Below are 16,837 nucleotides of genomic sequence, written 5' to 3'. Positions count from 1 at the left end.
GATTTCTCGTCATACTATACTCCTCCCAGAGCTATTTCGCTAGTATGCTCACTCGAAATGTCAAACTACTAGAGTAAGAGTGAGGTTGTGAACGACACTGTATTCTCTGCACTGCGGAGCTCCGCAAACGTGTTGGAAAAATAGGCCTGCAGGACCATTGGCTTGACGTGAACAAAACGAGATCCAAGTGTTACCGAAATTCTTCCCCATTCCATCTTTCTTCTTTCTTTTTTCAACCCTTTCAGCTTTGTCAAAATGTTCGCCAACACCCTCCGAAGCAGTAAGCTATTTCATTTGGTGACGAAAAGCAGCTGACCAGTTCAGCACTTCGAGCTGCCTCCCGCTCTTCCGGTGTGTACTGTCACCCTTTGCTCAAGTCTGTCTGACAGACAGTACGAGCCCTTTCCACTGCGCCCGCTAAGGCGGCAGTGTCCAATGGACTCACCCTTGGTTTGGCTGGTGCCGTAGTAGGCTCTTACGCTGTATACCAAGGTGAGCTTGAGGTATGCACACCTGGGCTGACGGTTTGTAGTGAGCATGAACAAACCCGTGTTACTCGAAGGGGCCAAGACTATTGCCGGGGAGAAGGGTACTGTATCTGAGAGGTCGTTCATCATGGTAAGTCCTACCTCTCAGCTTGTTCATGACCGTTGGAAGATATATTCAGCACGCTCCCGGTCTGTTCCTCTGAGCTATCTGCGTCGATCATCAGACACTGAGTAATGAGCCATCCGGCCAGATGTGGCATGAACCGTGGGGTTCATAGACTGTGAAGTCAGAAGAGGGACTGACAGTCAGATCAAACCAGACGGTGTCTCTCGTCAACTCGTCGGAAAGGTAAGTCTAGCACCCAGCTAGAACCCTCGAAACCAAGCTGATTGTGTAGATCGTGTCACGTTTCGAAGGTTCGTCCTGCTCCACGAGGCAATCCAAAACCGCAGCGAGCTAATTATCAGAACGCGGCTACAAGCTTGTAGCGTTAGTGCAGACTTCCAAACGATGGACTGGAGCTGACCGACAGAATCAAGTCTCTAACTCCATCTCCCGCATTGGCACAAGAACATTATTCCGATCTGTCTTCCCGTCCTTTCTTCGGGGGATTGGTCAAGTACATCACGTCTGGGACACCTGTGGTTGCCATGTGAGTTGTGTATAGAATGATAGTAAGAGCTCATGATCAGGGTATGGGAAGGCAAAGATGTCATTCGTCAAGGGGTGAGTGTAGCGTGTTCAAAGCTCGACAAAAAGAAGTCAACATCACGCCCAACGGGCTTAAGGTTGAAGGTGGAGATCAAAGAGACGAAGGGCTAATACTTCAGCGTAGGATCGTAGGTGCCACCAACCCCTTGGAAAGTGATCCGGGTAGCGTCAGGGGCCAGTATGCCGTTTCAGTCGGGTGAGTTTCAGTGTTCACACTTTTCCTTCGTTCTCTTTTACCATCAGTATGACAGTACCACCTGTCTGAATGCAGGCAGAAAGAAGAGGTAGTCGCTGACTTGACAGACGTAACCTCATTCACGCTTCCGTATGTCTTCCCTGTCACCTCAAAAGTAGTGACATCGCTGACCAGATAGGACTCGTTCGATGCCGCCACCAAAGAGATCGGTCTTTGGTTCGCCGAAACCGAATTGAGTCAATACGAGCCCACTACCTGGGTATGTCTTCCTTCGTTCATTCACATGCTCTTGCTGACCAGATAGAATTGGGTCATGGCAGATAACTAGAAGTCCTTCTCACCATCTTGAAGTGTTCTCTTCAATATCGTGATTGCTCTGCGTCTGATTTTGCACATCTGATCGACATAAAGCTTGAAGGAGACAGTAGAAAGCATGAAGAGATATGTCTTCCCTTGAACACAATTCCACACACAGAGTCAGAGATGCTAAGAGACGATGGTGTGCAAATGAAATAGCATGACATACTTTTGCTGATTTGATAATGATTTGTTTTACATCATGCTCGGCGATTCTATCCGTCAGCTCTCATCTTATTTAACACGACACTACTAGATCGGATAGCCTGAAGGGGAACACACTGTATACCAACCAAAGGGGGACATTGATGTACCTGGGATATGAGACGAAGCACGCTGGAGGTAATCATTTCGGAGTCGTGATTGTGAGAAAGAAAAAGGGATCAAAGGAAAAATACTCACTCTCCAATTTAGATACCCATCTTTATCCTCATCCCCTCCACGTCTAGAAGATCTCACTCGTCTGATCGGTTCATCCTCTGTAGAATTCTCCAAACCCGCCAAGATCCTACGTCGATGCATTGCGGCTTGTATATCTGGCGTCCATTGTCGCAGTTGTTTCAAAAGCGGTAATTCGCGTATACCTTTGGGATTAAGCCACGAGGTAAAAGCGGCAAGCTGAAATCAGTCTTCTTCTTCTTCCACCACATGTTCTCCTTTATGTGTCACCTGTCCAAACAAATCCAACGAGAGACATGCACTTGAACGTAAAAATGTCGACTTGAAGAAAGGAGGTCACACGAAAAAGAACATGATTGGAATACCGGGGGAAAAACTCACCTGTTCAGGAGTATCATAAACACCCCATTCACCAGGTCCTAATCTTCCTTCACCTTCTTCCTTTTTTCTTCTCTCTTCAACTTCTTCGACACTCACTTCACCCGCAGTCACACGATGATACTCCACTTCCAAATCTTCCGCACCTTGCAAATAAACTCTTCCAGTACCTACCATTACTTTTCCTACTTCATTTAACAAAGGTGCACTACCTAAACCGTCCATCCACCAGAGCTTATTCCCAAATCTATCCATTCCCATAGGTCTTGCTCTTAAAGTGTAAAGATGAGATCTGAAATCATGTTCCAACCCATGTAATTTAACCAGATACATTTCTTCTTCTTCTGTCAATCGTCTTTTTTCAGCACTTTTCACGGTCCCTTCTAGTCTTCTTATCTTTGCTTCTTCTCTTTGAGCGTTGGCGACGGCTGTTCGATTGGCTTCTTCCTCTGCTCTCGAAGCGGCTTTAGCAGCCATAGCATTCCTTCTAGCTACTCTGGATTGAATTTTAGGACCTGGTTCTTCTGAACCATGACGTGAATGTGATTGATCTTGAGAAGACATGGAAATATCATCTTCTAACATTGGAGTATCTTCCAATTCGTCACGTTCGGTATTTGAAGCTGTTCCATTGATATGACCATTAATTGATAAATCGATAGATTCGCCTCTTTCTTGTTTTACTTCCATATTCACATCGTCACCTTCCACATCACCGTGGTCATTCCCATTGGTTTCACCTTCAACATCTTCTGGTTTTTCTTTCGGCTCTAAAGCTTCCAATTCAGCATGTATTCGTCGTATTTCTCGTCGAACTTCTACTTGATCTTTTCGAACTTCGGTGAGTGCTGTGGTACTCTCTTCGAGGAACTCTCGAACGGCCTGTGTTTGCGCAGCGAGTTCAGCGAGGAAAGCAATGATGTTGAGTTTATGAGTATGATGTAATGTTGAATATCTTTTGTCTGGTTTCGCAGGAATCAAACCGTGACCTGTTGATTGGGGAGGGCCGGTGGACCATGTAGGTCGAGTAGGTGCGGGTTTATCTTCAAATGTGAGATGAAGTATGTTATCAAGATAATCTGGAAGAGTGTCTAAAGAGGCTCGTTCCCAAAGACAACCGATCAGAGTCAGTTCCCAACCCTTTCTCCCATCTCGCGTTGAGAGCTCGCGTGTTGACCAACTTTGTGACAGAGGTATTGCTATGGGTCGTAGGGTTTCTGTGGTCGCTCCTCGAGTTCCTTCCCAATAATCTTCATCGCTGGATTCTTTCGTGATCCCACACGCAGCCAGAGGCCGGACAGGCGGGGAACCAGCTGCCAGGTCTCGGATCAGAGAATTCAGGAGCACAGCGTGTATCTCAGTCATAAGTGGTGCAGGGGAGGTCCATGGGTCGTTGTGATATAAGGACTGTTCGAAATCATCCAGAGGAAAAGGTGAGATCCCCAAAGGTTTCCTGTTCGTCAGCTATCGACGGTTTCACTTGCCATATCCTGAGAAGTGGGAAGAAGGTGAGATCAGCCGGAACAATCACTCACCCCATAACATTCAAGAAGCTCCAAGTCATCAGGAACCTTTCAAATTGATCACCAAAAGGTAAAGTTCTTCCTGGTGCTGGCCGTGCCTCTATCCGTCCCGCCGCCGCATCACGATCACCCGAATACTCCACCAACAGATCCTCGGCAGGGTATTTGACGGGTTTTTTCCGCTTGTTCTCTTCTTCCAAGGCCGCAGCTTCCTCTTTTAATTTCTTCTCCTCCGCAAGTCTTTGTTTCTTGGTCTTGGGCTTCTCCTTTTCTTCCTCCACCTCCGCTTCGCTGACTGTCGGATGGGTGATACCAAGTCTCTCCTCTCGCTCACGTTTCCGTTTGTCCATCTGTTGCTCCCGGTATCGTTGAATTCTTTCTCGAACTTCTGGCGGCATCTCCACTGGCAAACCATACCGCCTGGCGATAGGAGGTTTGATCATCCACGGTGAGTAGACCGCGGCATCACGTTCCACACAGTCTCGGATGAAACGTTTGAGCATGGCGCGGGAAAAGTTGATTCGATCACGACTACTTTTGTCAGAATTCACCATGCCTGTGAACAAGAAAACAGTCGCACCTGATCTTATCCGCTTGAACCTCCATCACGCTACTGGCCCACTTTTCCCCTCTTCCGTCATCCTCACCACCGTTGGAATGCCCGTTCGCATCATTCGAGCTGTGCGCCGTTGATATTCCCTGGGATGTACCCTCTTGTATCAGCCGCACAGAATAAAAGTACTTCATCGGATCGTCCTGCTGGTTGACTTCCTCCAGTGAGACAGTCAAGTCTGCCGCAAACGGATGATAAGGTAGTGGAGAACTCCCCAAGTTTCTGACGGGCGAAGGGGGTGCAGAGGGTAACGATCTGGGGGGAAAGGTCTTGACGATCCGGGCTAGATATTTATCGCCCTCAACATCGACGAAGACCTCTGCATAATCAGCAGACTGTCTTTTTTGCCCTAATCGGGGGGTTAACTCACTCTCGTCATCATAAAACCGGTTGACGAAACGCTCGAAGATTTTGTCAGCAAGATTTTCGAGCTTGCCCTCGATTTCTGGGCTAGGTCAACGGCATCGCTCTTGTGAAGAAGATTCACTAAACGTACGGAATTGCACAGCGGTAAGGACTGCTTTCTTGAGCTGGCGAGGAAATCGAGTGTGTAGCTGCCGCACTTCTCTCCTCTCGTTCGCCAGGGCGCCTAGGTATGACATAGATGACTTGCCACTGACTGCGCTCGCTCAGCTGCTATCGCCGGTTACGGAGAAAAGAGGAGAAAATGACTCACCGTCACATTGAAAGAGAGGCTGAGCATAAAAAGCACGCCGTGTGGAGTAGGATCTGCGGTCATGTCAACATCACCGTACAAATCAAGGATGGTAGGTCTCACTCATAATCAGTAAAAATCTCCCCTGTTTCTTCAATGTACCAGCAGTCCCGATCATGTATCTTCCAGCTACCTGCGGGTGTGGCAGAGACAGCATCCTCCTCCTTGACTCCATTCGTCTTGTCATCCGCAAACACCTGACCGGTCAAGATCATCGTACCCGGTCTTCTGCCCTTGGCGGTGGTCGCTCCATCGGCAAATTCTCCCCTGAAGACACTGAGGAGCTTGGAAAGTTGTTCATCGTCATCTTTGCCATCTGGAGGCATGGCAGAAGTGGCAGGTGGGGCTTCGTCGGTTTCAGCGGGAGTAGATTCTTTTTTGACCTTTCCCTTGGGGGGAGATGACGGGGCCGGAGAAGGTCCTGGAGGGACAGAGGGATCGACATGTCCATTCGTGGGTAGAGGTTGCAATACTGAGGAGAGAGAAGGGAGAGGGTGGAGGAGGACAGGTTTGCGCTTGATGAGCGGCATAGCTCGATGTCACTCAAGAAAGGGGCGTACGAGTGGCGAGAACAAATGACCGAAAGGGCTGATCTTTGGAGAGAAGCAGAGGTGTTGACAGGAAGCTCCAAGGGACGAATTAAGGCCCACAGACGTCGTCGAATGCAAATAGATCTCCAAGTATGGCTACAGGTACAACGAGATACTTGATACTGAGTTGGCGGTCACCAAGGAAAGAGTAGAGAACGCTGGGCCAGGGAGAACCCCTCTTGAAGTAAACGCGATATGCAGACAGTCGAGTTGTCTAAACGCGTCACAGATGTCGCAAACAGCTGGGGGAGATGGATGGAATGAAGAGGGGGTCAGAAGGACGAGGGAGGATGATGGATGCACCTCAAGAGAATAGTGAAAGACGAAAGGGAGGAAGGAAGAAAACAAACTGGAGGGAGGGAGAGGGTTGAGTGGGGCTGAGGGGAGAGGTCAGGTAGGGCTCAAGAAAAAGAGAGCGAGCCTTCCCGTCCAACCAGATGGCACACACCACAACTTCGGACCGCGGCGCAGAGGATGACCGGCGAAGGATAGCTCGTATCGCGGTCTCACTAGCTCTGAGTCGGACATCAAGATCGGATGTGTTGCACAAGATGCACTGCTCTCATACTGTCCGATCTGTCACCTGCATGCATGACGGATAGCAAGGGTGACGAGGGTGTAATACGAGCGATTGAGGGACAGCCAAGTTGTCCGACCGACCGAGGCTCCGATGTGAGTCCGCCACTCGAATAAATGCCGACAATCGCCGAACAGTCTTGAATGAGTTTCTCCCCCCTTTCCCCCCTTTTCCCCCCCCTCGCCTCTCTCTCTCTTTCCCCCTTTCTTTGTTAGACATAGTACTATCTCTTAAACTCCCTCTCCCCCCACTGCAGCCACTCTCTCCCCCTCCATCCACCTATCCGCTCCCCATCCCAGGTCAAGTAAGGCTTTCATTTCATCAATCTCACAGGTGAGTCTTTCTCTGGTCGTCACAACCTTCCTCTCCTCTGACCCCATTCCTATCATTTTGCATATTGCTCCGACCCTCGACCAACACGCTTGTCAACACTCTCGCCACGTACAAACTTTTCATACTGCTCGCTCTTTCCGACTCGCGTTTGAATCCGTCCCTTCGTCGATCACGGTCTACACGTCCTACTTCTGGATTCTATCGCTGGCGCACTTCATCAAACATCTTGTCAACCAATCCGTCGAAAAATAATATTCCTTTTGGGAATACAGACTGATTGAGCCTCTCCCTCTTCAATAAATCACTTGTCAAATGTCCGACGTTCCCACCACAGCCAACTCGAACAAGCGTCCTGCTTCGCCTGAAGGAGACAGCGCCGTCAAACGCGCACGCGGAGAGACCACCGACATCCAGCCGGCACAGTCGGTCGACGCCAGCGAGGAACTGACCGACGTCCCCCCCGCTGAGAAGACAGACGCTGGCGCCGATTCCCAGGCGGCTGCCGGCACCGTGGCGGAGATCAAGGAGGAGATCAAAGAAGAAAAGCCGATAGTCGGCAAGGAAAACGGAGTCACTGCTAATAAGAAAAAGATGGAAGATGTCAACATGGAGGGGTGAGTTCAGAAGTTTCGGTTGGTCAATGAGGAAATCCGCTGATATGTTAGCGGAGAGACGTCCTCCCGCATCGTCATCCCCGAATCCGCCTCCCTCCCCGCTCCACCCGTCCAGGCAGCCCAGGCGGCCGAGCCACCTGCGCAGCAGATTGCAATGAGATGCCTGATCGTCACTCAAGACGCCAGTATCATCATCGGCAAAGGAGGAGCCCATGTCAACGATATCCGAGTGCGTTAGCATCACATGAAGGAAGAGGCCCAGCTGACCATTGCAGGAAAGATCGCATGCTCGCGTCACTGTATCTGAATCTATCCCTGGTAATCCCGAACGTATTCTTAATGTTTCCGGACCTCTCGATGCCGTGGCAAAGGTGAGTTTGGTTTCTTTGCCGGATCGTCGCTCATCCGTAGGCTTTTGGCTTGATCGTCCGACGAATCAACGATGAACCCTTCGACGTGGCTTCCGTTCCCGGCTCGAGGGCTGTCACCATCAAATTTATCATTCCCAACTCTCGCATGGGTAGCGTGTATGTGCTTAAGTGATTACGTTTGCGTTTATCTGACTTCTTAGCATCGGCAAGCAAGGCGCCAAGATCAAGGAAATCCAAGAGGCGTCCGGCGCCAGGCTCAACGCTAGCGAGTCCATGCTTCCTGGTTCTACGGAGGTGAGGCATTCCACTACTCAGGAGGACGTCACTGACAGTCCAGCGCGTTCTGTCCTGCTCTGGGGTCGCCGATGCCATCCACATCGCCGTATACTACATCGGTACCATTCTTCTAGAGTATCAGGAGCGGAATCCCGGCTCGACCTCTGGCGTCTACCGTCAGACGGGAGCGCGGGGTGGGCCTTCTGGGTCGTACGGTGGTGGGGGTTCCGGCGGTGGTGGTGGTGGCGGCGGTGGCGGCGGCGGTGGCGGCGGTGGCGGCGGTGGCGGCAGCGGTGGTCTACCCCCTGGCATGCAGATGCAGCAAATCTTCATTCCCAATTCCCTCGTTGGTGCCAGTGAGTTCACCACGCTTTGCTCGAGATGTGTTCACTGACGTGCTTCAGTCATTGGCAAAGGTGGCGCGAAGATCAACGAAATCCGTACCCAATCTCAGTGCCAGATCCGCGTCACGGACCCTGGTACTCCTGCCGGCCCGGGACAGCCAGTCAACCCAGACGAGCGTCTCGTCACTATTCAGGGATTGCCTCAGAACATTAATATTGCCGTTCAATTGCTCTACGGCGTGAGTGATTTCATGTCCGCGTGCTCCATGCTGCCGTCCCATCGTTCCCGAGCGCAGTTGTGAGTAATGCTGATCTCGCAGCGCCTCGAAGCGGAGAAACAGAAGATGCAAACTGGGCAGATGTAGGATGTGATCTAAGTTGCGGTGTAAATTGGGCATATGTGATGTCTGCTTTGAATACGATGTGGGTGTCCACCTACTGACGTGTGTCTGTGGAGCCTAGTAAGGCAGTGTCAGGAGGTCAATGGTGATTGATGCAAAGCTGATCACCCCTCGTCCTATCTCACCCTTTAGCTGACTACCTCCTTTCTCGTGTCATCTGCTCGTTTTATCCCGATGGTTGTTCGTTCCTTTCATCCCCGCTCCCTTCGACTGACCCCTATCTTGGGGTATATATCACATGCCTCACCGCTTTGTGTGTATCTGTCCTTACTTTTTTTTTTACGAAAGCATCTCGTCATAAACGCTCACATCATCATGTCGACTCCTTCGAGCGAATCTCGCTCAACGCTTGGTCTCCAATCTCGCCTTTTCGCGCCTGATCTTTTACGCCGGATCCTATCATTCTTGCCTCGACACAGCCTGACGACATGTCTTCTCGTCAGTCGAGGGTTCTTCGCCGTGGCGTCTGACGTCTTGTATCACACCATTGACGTGGACATTGATTATCCCCCTCACGCTCTGACCGATCTGATATCGCCTCAAGTTGACGATCCGCTGAACCCTCTGTTGTCGACGGCTCAAGAAACTCCACCTATCTCCGAGGCTGAGAACTTAAAATTCAAACGACTCACACTTGTTGAAAAATCTCAAGCTGTTATACTTCGCTATCACACCTCTCTTTGTTCTCACATCCCTATCCACCTTATTCTATCACCTCAACGTCCTCTACATCTCCTTCGAGTACATTCTTCCTGGGCACCTGGTCGGATCTTCCATCACTGTTTTTCCTCTCTTTCTGACCATATCTCGACTCCTCAACAATGTCATCTTCTCTCCAATCTACCTTCTCTCAACATACATACTCTCGTTTTGAGAGGTCTAGAAAACCCCTCTGTTCCTCCCACAGGAATCGATTATTCCCGACTTCCACCTTCACTCCGTCGTTTGATACTAGTTCTCGAAACTGGAAGTGTGGTGGATATCCCAAAAGACCCGATATTGACAATGAGACATTTACGTCCTTCCATTCGTGAAATCGTCATTATTTTCCATTCTTCCCCTCGTCACCCTTGGAGACCTGCGAGGGTAGATAGGAGTATCCTGCCTTGTCTGAGTTTCGGAAGGTATTTAGGGTATTTGGCAAGTTTGGTAAGTGTACCAATGAGGACAGTGACGTTTGTTGGAATGGGAAGGATACATAATAGTTGGACTGGGATGGATGGAGGGGAAGAAGAAAAACAGGAAATGGTAAAGGAAAGGATGGAGGGGATGATGGGGACGGTTGGAAGGAAAGGTGGAAGATGGGTTGGAGATGCGAAATTTAAACGATTGGGTGAATGGGTTAGGGAAGAAGGAGAAGGAGTTTTTGATGATGATGAGAGAAAGGTTTGGGAGGGATGTGTAGAGTGATCTTTTTATCGAGTGAGACGTACTTGAAATTCTCCCAAAGAGTCCTCGTGAGTCAAGTATTGACATTCCAGCGGTAAGTTGAGTCAAAAGGAAGTGAAAACATGGATATGATATGATATGATACGATGCATGTCATGTACCAACGACATACTGTAGGATATCGATAAACGAATTGTACTTAGTAGTGTTAGTCAACACGGCGCGATATGTTCCCACTCCCACGTTGTTCGGTCGCGGGTCGGAAGGAGGACAAGAGGTGGTCGTAGTTTGTTTGAATTGGAGGGGGAATTGATGGAAGGAAGCACTCCTTTTTTCCTTTCTACACTCCTTTGCAATATTTCCCCTCGGTGGGAATTAGGTCTACCATATATCGAAGAGGAGAGTTTATGTATAAGTACAAGTTTGCCCCTTGGATATTCTCTCCATCGTGTACGACGATCTTATTTTTTCTGTGTTATCTTCCATATTCCCTCGTCCAACCAATTATTGTAAATCAAAGTCGAAATCTTAACTACCTGTTGTGATACAATTACATTGTTATCTATATTGAGAGTCAAGTATACAAACAGAATGGTCAGTCCTCTTTCGGATTAGCTGGAGAGGTAATTGAGAAGGTTTCTAAGCTGATGTTTCAGTCAACCCCACATCCTCTCACTCATCCGGATCTCTTATATCGTATTCTCAACCTGGTAGATCGACCTACTTTAGCCATACTCTGTCGAACTTCCAAATCATTATCATCATTCTGTATACCGTTATTATATTCCCACATTCATGCTGATTTATTAAGTCATAATCCTTTTATCCCTTCTTCTTCCTCTGATTCTACGAACGATACCGATATAGATTCTTGTACATCCCACCATACGAACCCATCAGGTGAGGTAGAAAGATGCGTGAAGTCGTACCCATCAGACAGAATAGAAGGATCAGAGGGATGTGGGAAGTTGGACCTAAATCTATCAAACAGAATGGAAGTAACAAAGAGCTCGAAGAAAGAAGATGGTCGAAAAGAAAGAGGAAAGATATCAACATTGAAACAAGATTTTTTAAAACATACAACTCGACTCACCGTTCATACTCATGGAACTCAATGTGAACAAAATTCAATTTCTTTACCTTATCTTCAAATTTTAACACTCTTGGTAGATTCTCGTCCTGGATATTCAAATTTATTTTGTAGAAGATGGCCAACATGTTCACTTCTAAACAATCTCACACCTAGAGAATTGATAATTAAAATAATAGGAGAATCATTACCTTCCGCAATTTGGTTAAGACCTGCTCCTATACCAATAACAGTTGAAAAAGTTACTTTACTCATAAGAACTTTAACATTTAGTACATTTGAATTGATCGATAATCCAGCTTTTCAAGATATGCCATTGAGTGTGAAGAAATTCGATATCGTGATTTTACCACCTAAAGGTTCAAAGGGTAAATGGAAAGCTCAAAGACAATATTATGGGGATGTAGATTGGTATCTTTTCGATAGATTATGTGCTAATTTAGCAAAATTAGCAGTTAAAGATGTACCCCAAGTTGGGTTTTGGAATTTAGGTTGTTTAGATTCTAATTGTGTGGGATTGAAAGGTAAAGTGGACGAAAAGAAAGTACAGGAAGAAGTGGAAAAGAGGATCAGGGATGAGATGAAATTGTTAGGTGGGAGAGGTATGGTTAGGTTTGGAAGTTTGGATGAATGGAAAGAGAAACAAGGTTGGAAAGAAGTTTTATCGGAAGAAGAAGTTGATGATGTTGACGATGAGTATGATCAAGTTGATGGTAAGGTCGTTAAGAGTGGACAGGATGATTATACTTATTCTTATGCTTTAGATAGTATTGGATATTGTTGATTATCGAGAAAGATATGAATTCGATGAGAGTTATGAGTAACTTGAAGATGAATGTGGTCGATTGGTAGTCCTTGGTACCTTAGGCATGGTCATGATGTTCAGACCATGACCAACGGTCAAATCCGATAACAAAGTCTCTCAGGGTATCATAATCTTTCGACGATTCGTATCTATAACACACCATACAACGTCATGCATCCCTCATCTTTCCTTGATCAATGACATCTTTACAAAACACCATTTCTTCAACTCGTCACGAATAACGACTACCGACCAGGTGGTTATTTGTATGTATAACAAGTCAAGATGAGCTCAAGAATACCATCACCAAAACCAACAGAATCCACTCCTCTCATTCCTACTCAACATACCAATACCACTCATGATCCTCATAAACCTCTCATTCCTCCCCTATCAAGAGTACTTTTCACCTCTTGGTTACTCGGTTTAACCTTCGCTTTCACACAAACTTCTTTGGTATACGCATTCAGAGTCATGACCTGTGAAGAGTATTACAAAACCCATTCATGGACCGGTGCAGGGGATAGATGTGCTTTACCTATTATAGAAGCTAGAGCAGCTAGGAGTTTAGCTATCATGTCTACTACTACCACGACTTGTAGTGAGTCTCATTACTACCTTTTCTTAATTCATTCCTAATTCTTCGTCATACACAAACACATCAGATGATCTACTCAATTTCGGATTTCCCCAAGGCTTTCGATATCGTCCATCTGTCAGAGTTACTCTGGGGTAATTCGCCAGCTGTGATACCTACCAAGATATTGTGATGTCTGGGAAATGATAGGCCGAATCATCAGGGTTTACTATCACATTGTAGATGGGAAAAAAGGGTGCTGAAACATTATAGCAATCATAAACCTATTTCTCACCGGTTTCTGGATCAAAAAATTCGGGCCAAAAGCAGCAATGTTCCAACAAACAGCTTGGGCAGCTTTGAGGAACTTAACTCAAATATACGCTCAATCAATAGGAGGATCCACAGGTGTAATGTTTATACAATTATCACAAACCTTCAATTTGATAGGTTCTTCAGGAGGTTATCAACTCGCTGGTAATGCTTTCATAGCTCATTTAGCTTTGGCGGAAGAACGTACTAAATTATTTGGTGTACTTCAGGGTTGTATATTGTTAGGAAGTTCAGTTGGGTATATAAGTGAGTTATAACCATTTCTCTTTCCTTACTATTTCTCTTTACATTTCATCATTATCTCTTCCCATGATTCGTCTCAAGTCCATTTTACTCGTCTGAGAGGTAAAGCTCACTAGTTACTCATGGTCTGATCGATCTTGCTCACCGTCCCCTACCATATCTTCCTTGTTTACCTCGGTATAGTATATGACATCAGAAATCTACCTGCTCATAATGAATTTCACCATACGCCTCTACCTGTTCATTGAGAGGATACTTTCGCTCGTTTGTTCGCAAGTCAAGAGAAAGAACATAATCTGACTACCAGTCGGTGGAACAGTCTACCGTTATTTTGGTCAATTAGCCCCATTTCAAGTAACTTTTTGTCTTTTAGTATTCTGTACCATCTTCGGTCGTTTCTTCCTCCCTTATGTCAGTCCTGATGGTAATCATCATCCCTCCTCTGTCCAGGCATTAGAAAAGAAGAAAAGATCTTTCCTCGCTCCTCTCGCCTTGTTCCTTCCTCGACGCAAGATGATCGATGGGAAGAAACGCTGGGATATCAACTTGACCCTGTTGGGATTAGGAGGATTCTTTTCAGTCTTGGCAACTGGTTATGTACCTATGGCTCTTCAATTGGTAGGAACGAACGCATTTGGTTTTTTACCCGATCAATCGGGTGTGATGTTGGTGAGTGGCTTCATTTTCAACCATCTTTAAATTTGAATCCTACTCATTTTATTCCCCTCAAATCGTTTCTTTTAGTCCATCCTTCCTTACATTCGATGATTTGATGGAGTGACAGTGTCAAACACAATGATCACTCTTCTCTGAGAAGGGTGCAAGAAACATGGTAAAGTAAAAATAATGGCTCAAGACGGCAGAGTGGAGAAATACTCATCTCAGTCTCTCACACTTCTCGTCAAAGCATTCTTCCTATCACTTTGTTTTCCCAGAATCATCGCCTTAGGTCGAGCTTATTTCTCACCATCTCATCAACTTCTCCCTCCTCCAGAGAGATCATCAGACGACAGACCTGATTCTCCTCTCGAAGCAGAAGAACCAACTGTCACCTTCGCTCCTCAAGTAGACACCGCTAAAACTCCCACCGATAGAGCCCACGGAGCAGAGTTCGATCTTCATTTCCTTCGATGGAGTATCTTTTCAGATGGTTGTCTCACAGCTTGTGTTACAGCCAGTACACAAGGATGGCATCTTTTCCTCGCTGCTGCCGTTTTACCTTTTGCAAGTGGGACAGGTTCAGCCATCAAAGGTGTTACATTAGATTTCGTTGCTCCGGAAGAAAGATCAGATGCTTTAGGTGCTATTGCTTTGATCGAAAAGTTAGCCACGGTCTCGACTATCGGAGTATTTGGAACGGTTTTCGGTGCTCTTAGTGAAGTTGGAAGACCTACTTTGGTATTTGCTGCCAATGCGGTGAGTAATCGCAATCATTCAACATTGTGGCGTACACAGAAAAGGGAGATGCAGACATCTGAGAGGGAAGAGAATGGAGCTGATGATATAGGCCGTTGCGATGATCGCTTTTTTGTTACTGATGTTTGTAAGATTTCCCAAAGAAACGCCTATCGCCTTGGCTTGATGTCGGAAATGAAATAGAAAGAATAGATATGTTGGTTGACGAGGTGTATCTCGAATGATCTTGGTAAACTTGCATTTGTGAGACGGTCGAGTTTGTCAGAAATCGAAGGGTTGTAAACTTTGTAGAGTTTTTAGGGTTCTCACACAATGATCACATGACATTGGCATCAGATAGAGTGTAGAAAACAATGTCATCCGCTATGAAATCAACCGACCAAAATATTCCTGATAACGTCGCATCAGTCCAATCGCAGCTGTATCCCTATCCGAAGCCATCCGTCCGCACCACAGAGACAAGCTGCCAGCCATGCTAATTCAGCATCGGGAGGTAATTGAACGCCTTGGCAGATGGGGACTGCCATGGTATAAGGATTCGCGCCAGGAGGAAAGAGGAGAGAAAGATGTTGTCTCAGCATACCAATGACGGTCTGAGGTTTCCCTATATGTCAGTCGTACCCGTACTCTCTTCACATTCTCAAGACTCCTGTGACCCTTCACTCGTCCATTCGTGCACACGGCTTTGTGCTCACACCGAGCAACAATGCGAATGCCCATGGCAAAAGGATCAGTGAAGGAACAAACGGATGACTCACCATCTGAAAGCAACGGGGGTATCACCTCTTGTATGACAGGAGCATTATCGGGCAGATACAATTTGATAGGTAAGGCCCGAGCGGAGTAGGATGATTCTGCCTTTGGAGCACCTGATGGGTCTGTGGAAGGAGGTCGAGAGCCTGGTGGAAGGGATGTGGTGGCGGGAGGAATGGGCAAGGGAAGGATACGACTTGATATTCTCAAATACAAGTCAAAATCGTCTAGTCTTGTCAGCTCAGTGAGTCGAATCCAACTGGACGTTGTCTGTCATAACCGTCACAAAATTGGCAGGCTATATCTAATGATCGCGGAGAGGAGCCGACGCATAGAAGAACGAAACGAAGGAGTTGGACACGAAAGCAGGAGGCAAACTAACCCTGAACAAGCCCATCCCACCCCGCTTCAAGGTCTGCTCGACGTAGTGATGTCACCTTGTTCGTATTCCGCCACCGAACAAAGTCTCCCTCTTTCAGCTGGTTGATGTATTGTAACTTGCATTCTTCGACATCGTTTGATATGATCAGTTTATCTGTTGGTGGTGCGGAGAGATGTAGCAGAAGTCGTAGGGGTCGTGGGTGAATAAGGGAGGATTTTGATGATGAGGACGTCGAAGGTAGTGTAGGGTCAACAGGACGAGAGATAGTGGAGACTAGGTCGTGTAGGTCTATTGGCCAGTGCCTGTGGGTCAGCTCGACATCCAAGGAGAAACCCTACTGTAGAAGACCGTTCATGAGAGACGGGTACGGAGTCATCAATTACGGTTGGAAGCAACTCAGGGAGGCGAGAGGGACAGAAGACAGTAGTCCCAGTCTAAGATAGGAAGTAGAAAAAACCTACCACTTGCAAGCCCCTTGACCCGCAAATCCACCATCTTGTGGTTCTTCCTCGAACCACCAATCCTTCTCATCTGTCGCCGCCAACTGCTCATCGTCCAATGCCAACTCGACGAGGTTCTCTCGAATCTCAGGGATGAGCAAAGAGAGATATGTATATCTAGGTGCATGCATCTAAAAGTCAGTCACATTTCGAGCCTTTTCCCACAACTGACATAGTATCTGTCTACACGCCCGCCTGCGCCGGGTTCGCCATCTGCCAGTCGGATGTCTAAAAGGACGGTAGATTTCCAAGTGAGTTGACGAAAAAGGGAAGTGGACGAATGAGCGGGGTTAGACGATGTCATATTCCTCTTGATCTCTGTCGCATGGAGCTTGTTCACTGTTCTGAGATGATTGATACTTGACGACTTGAGTCGAAGTCAAGTACAGTACATAGAATGGACGGAATAGGCGCATTCTGATATGTGGTCGAGCTGTGATCCTGTGACGCGGTTCCTCCAAG

General features: G+C 47.1%; 5 protein-coding genes across 5 annotated transcripts; 3 read left to right on the top strand and 2 right to left on the bottom strand.

Moving 5' to 3' along the window:
• The first annotated feature begins 233 nt into the window (after positions 1–233).
• TREMEDRAFT_37746 (uncharacterized protein) lies at positions 234–1,927 on the top strand. The gene is made up of 13 exons (XM_007002426.1): positions 234–280; positions 325–351; positions 394–492; positions 533–618; positions 799–837; positions 887–905; positions 957–978; positions 1,022–1,141; positions 1,182–1,215; positions 1,320–1,396; positions 1,504–1,525; positions 1,575–1,655; positions 1,701–1,927. The coding sequence occupies exons 1-13, from the start codon at positions 256–258 to the stop codon at positions 1,722–1,724; spliced, it is 675 nt and encodes a 224-aa protein (XP_007002488.1). The 5' UTR covers positions 234–255; the 3' UTR covers positions 1,725–1,927.
• A 78-nt stretch (positions 1,928–2,005) lies between these two features.
• TREMEDRAFT_27184 (uncharacterized protein) lies at positions 2,006–5,596 on the bottom strand (the record flags this gene model as incomplete). The annotated part of the gene is made up of 10 exons (XM_007002253.1): positions 2,006–2,371; positions 2,534–2,970; positions 3,172–3,768; positions 3,841–3,983; positions 4,066–4,609; positions 4,668–4,985; positions 5,037–5,111; positions 5,163–5,285; positions 5,343–5,395; positions 5,445–5,596. The coding sequence occupies 10 exons, from the start codon at positions 5,594–5,596 to the stop codon at positions 2,006–2,008; spliced, it is 2,808 nt and encodes a 935-aa protein (XP_007002315.1).
• A 2,026-nt stretch (positions 5,597–7,622) lies between these two features.
• On the top strand, positions 7,623–8,904 carry TREMEDRAFT_42752 (uncharacterized protein). Its single transcript, XM_007002484.1, has 7 exons — positions 7,623–7,724; positions 7,771–7,866; positions 7,907–8,022; positions 8,067–8,160; positions 8,204–8,498; positions 8,547–8,725; positions 8,807–8,904. Exons 1-7 carry the CDS (start codon positions 7,650–7,652, stop codon positions 8,849–8,851), a joined length of 900 nt encoding a protein of 299 aa, XP_007002546.1. The 5' UTR covers positions 7,623–7,649; the 3' UTR covers positions 8,852–8,904.
• A 3,552-nt stretch (positions 8,905–12,456) lies between these two features.
• On the top strand, positions 12,457–14,906 carry TREMEDRAFT_27990 (uncharacterized protein; the record flags this gene model as incomplete). Its single annotated transcript, XM_007002350.1, has 5 exons — positions 12,457–12,772; positions 13,022–13,327; positions 13,632–13,993; positions 14,210–14,740; positions 14,832–14,906. The coding sequence occupies 5 exons, from the start codon at positions 12,457–12,459 to the stop codon at positions 14,904–14,906; spliced, it is 1,590 nt and encodes a 529-aa protein (XP_007002412.1).
• A 127-nt stretch (positions 14,907–15,033) lies between these two features.
• On the bottom strand, positions 15,034–16,684 carry TREMEDRAFT_37740 (uncharacterized protein). Its single transcript, XM_007002425.1, has 5 exons — positions 16,548–16,684; positions 16,337–16,506; positions 15,876–16,177; positions 15,499–15,720; positions 15,034–15,344 (listed from the first exon to the last, which is right to left on the bottom strand). The coding sequence occupies exons 1-5, from the start codon at positions 16,677–16,679 to the stop codon at positions 15,145–15,147; spliced, it is 1,026 nt and encodes a 341-aa protein (XP_007002487.1). The 5' UTR covers positions 16,680–16,684; the 3' UTR covers positions 15,034–15,144.
• Positions 16,685–16,837: the final 153 nt, after the last annotated feature.

This window comes from Tremella mesenterica (genome assembly GCF_000271645.1).
Source record: "Tremella mesenterica DSM 1558 unplaced genomic scaffold TREMEscaffold_2, whole genome shotgun sequence".
Taxonomy (NCBI): Eukaryota; Fungi; Basidiomycota; class Tremellomycetes; order Tremellales; family Tremellaceae; genus Tremella; species Tremella mesenterica.
This window is presented reverse-complemented; position numbering and strand designations above follow the sequence as displayed.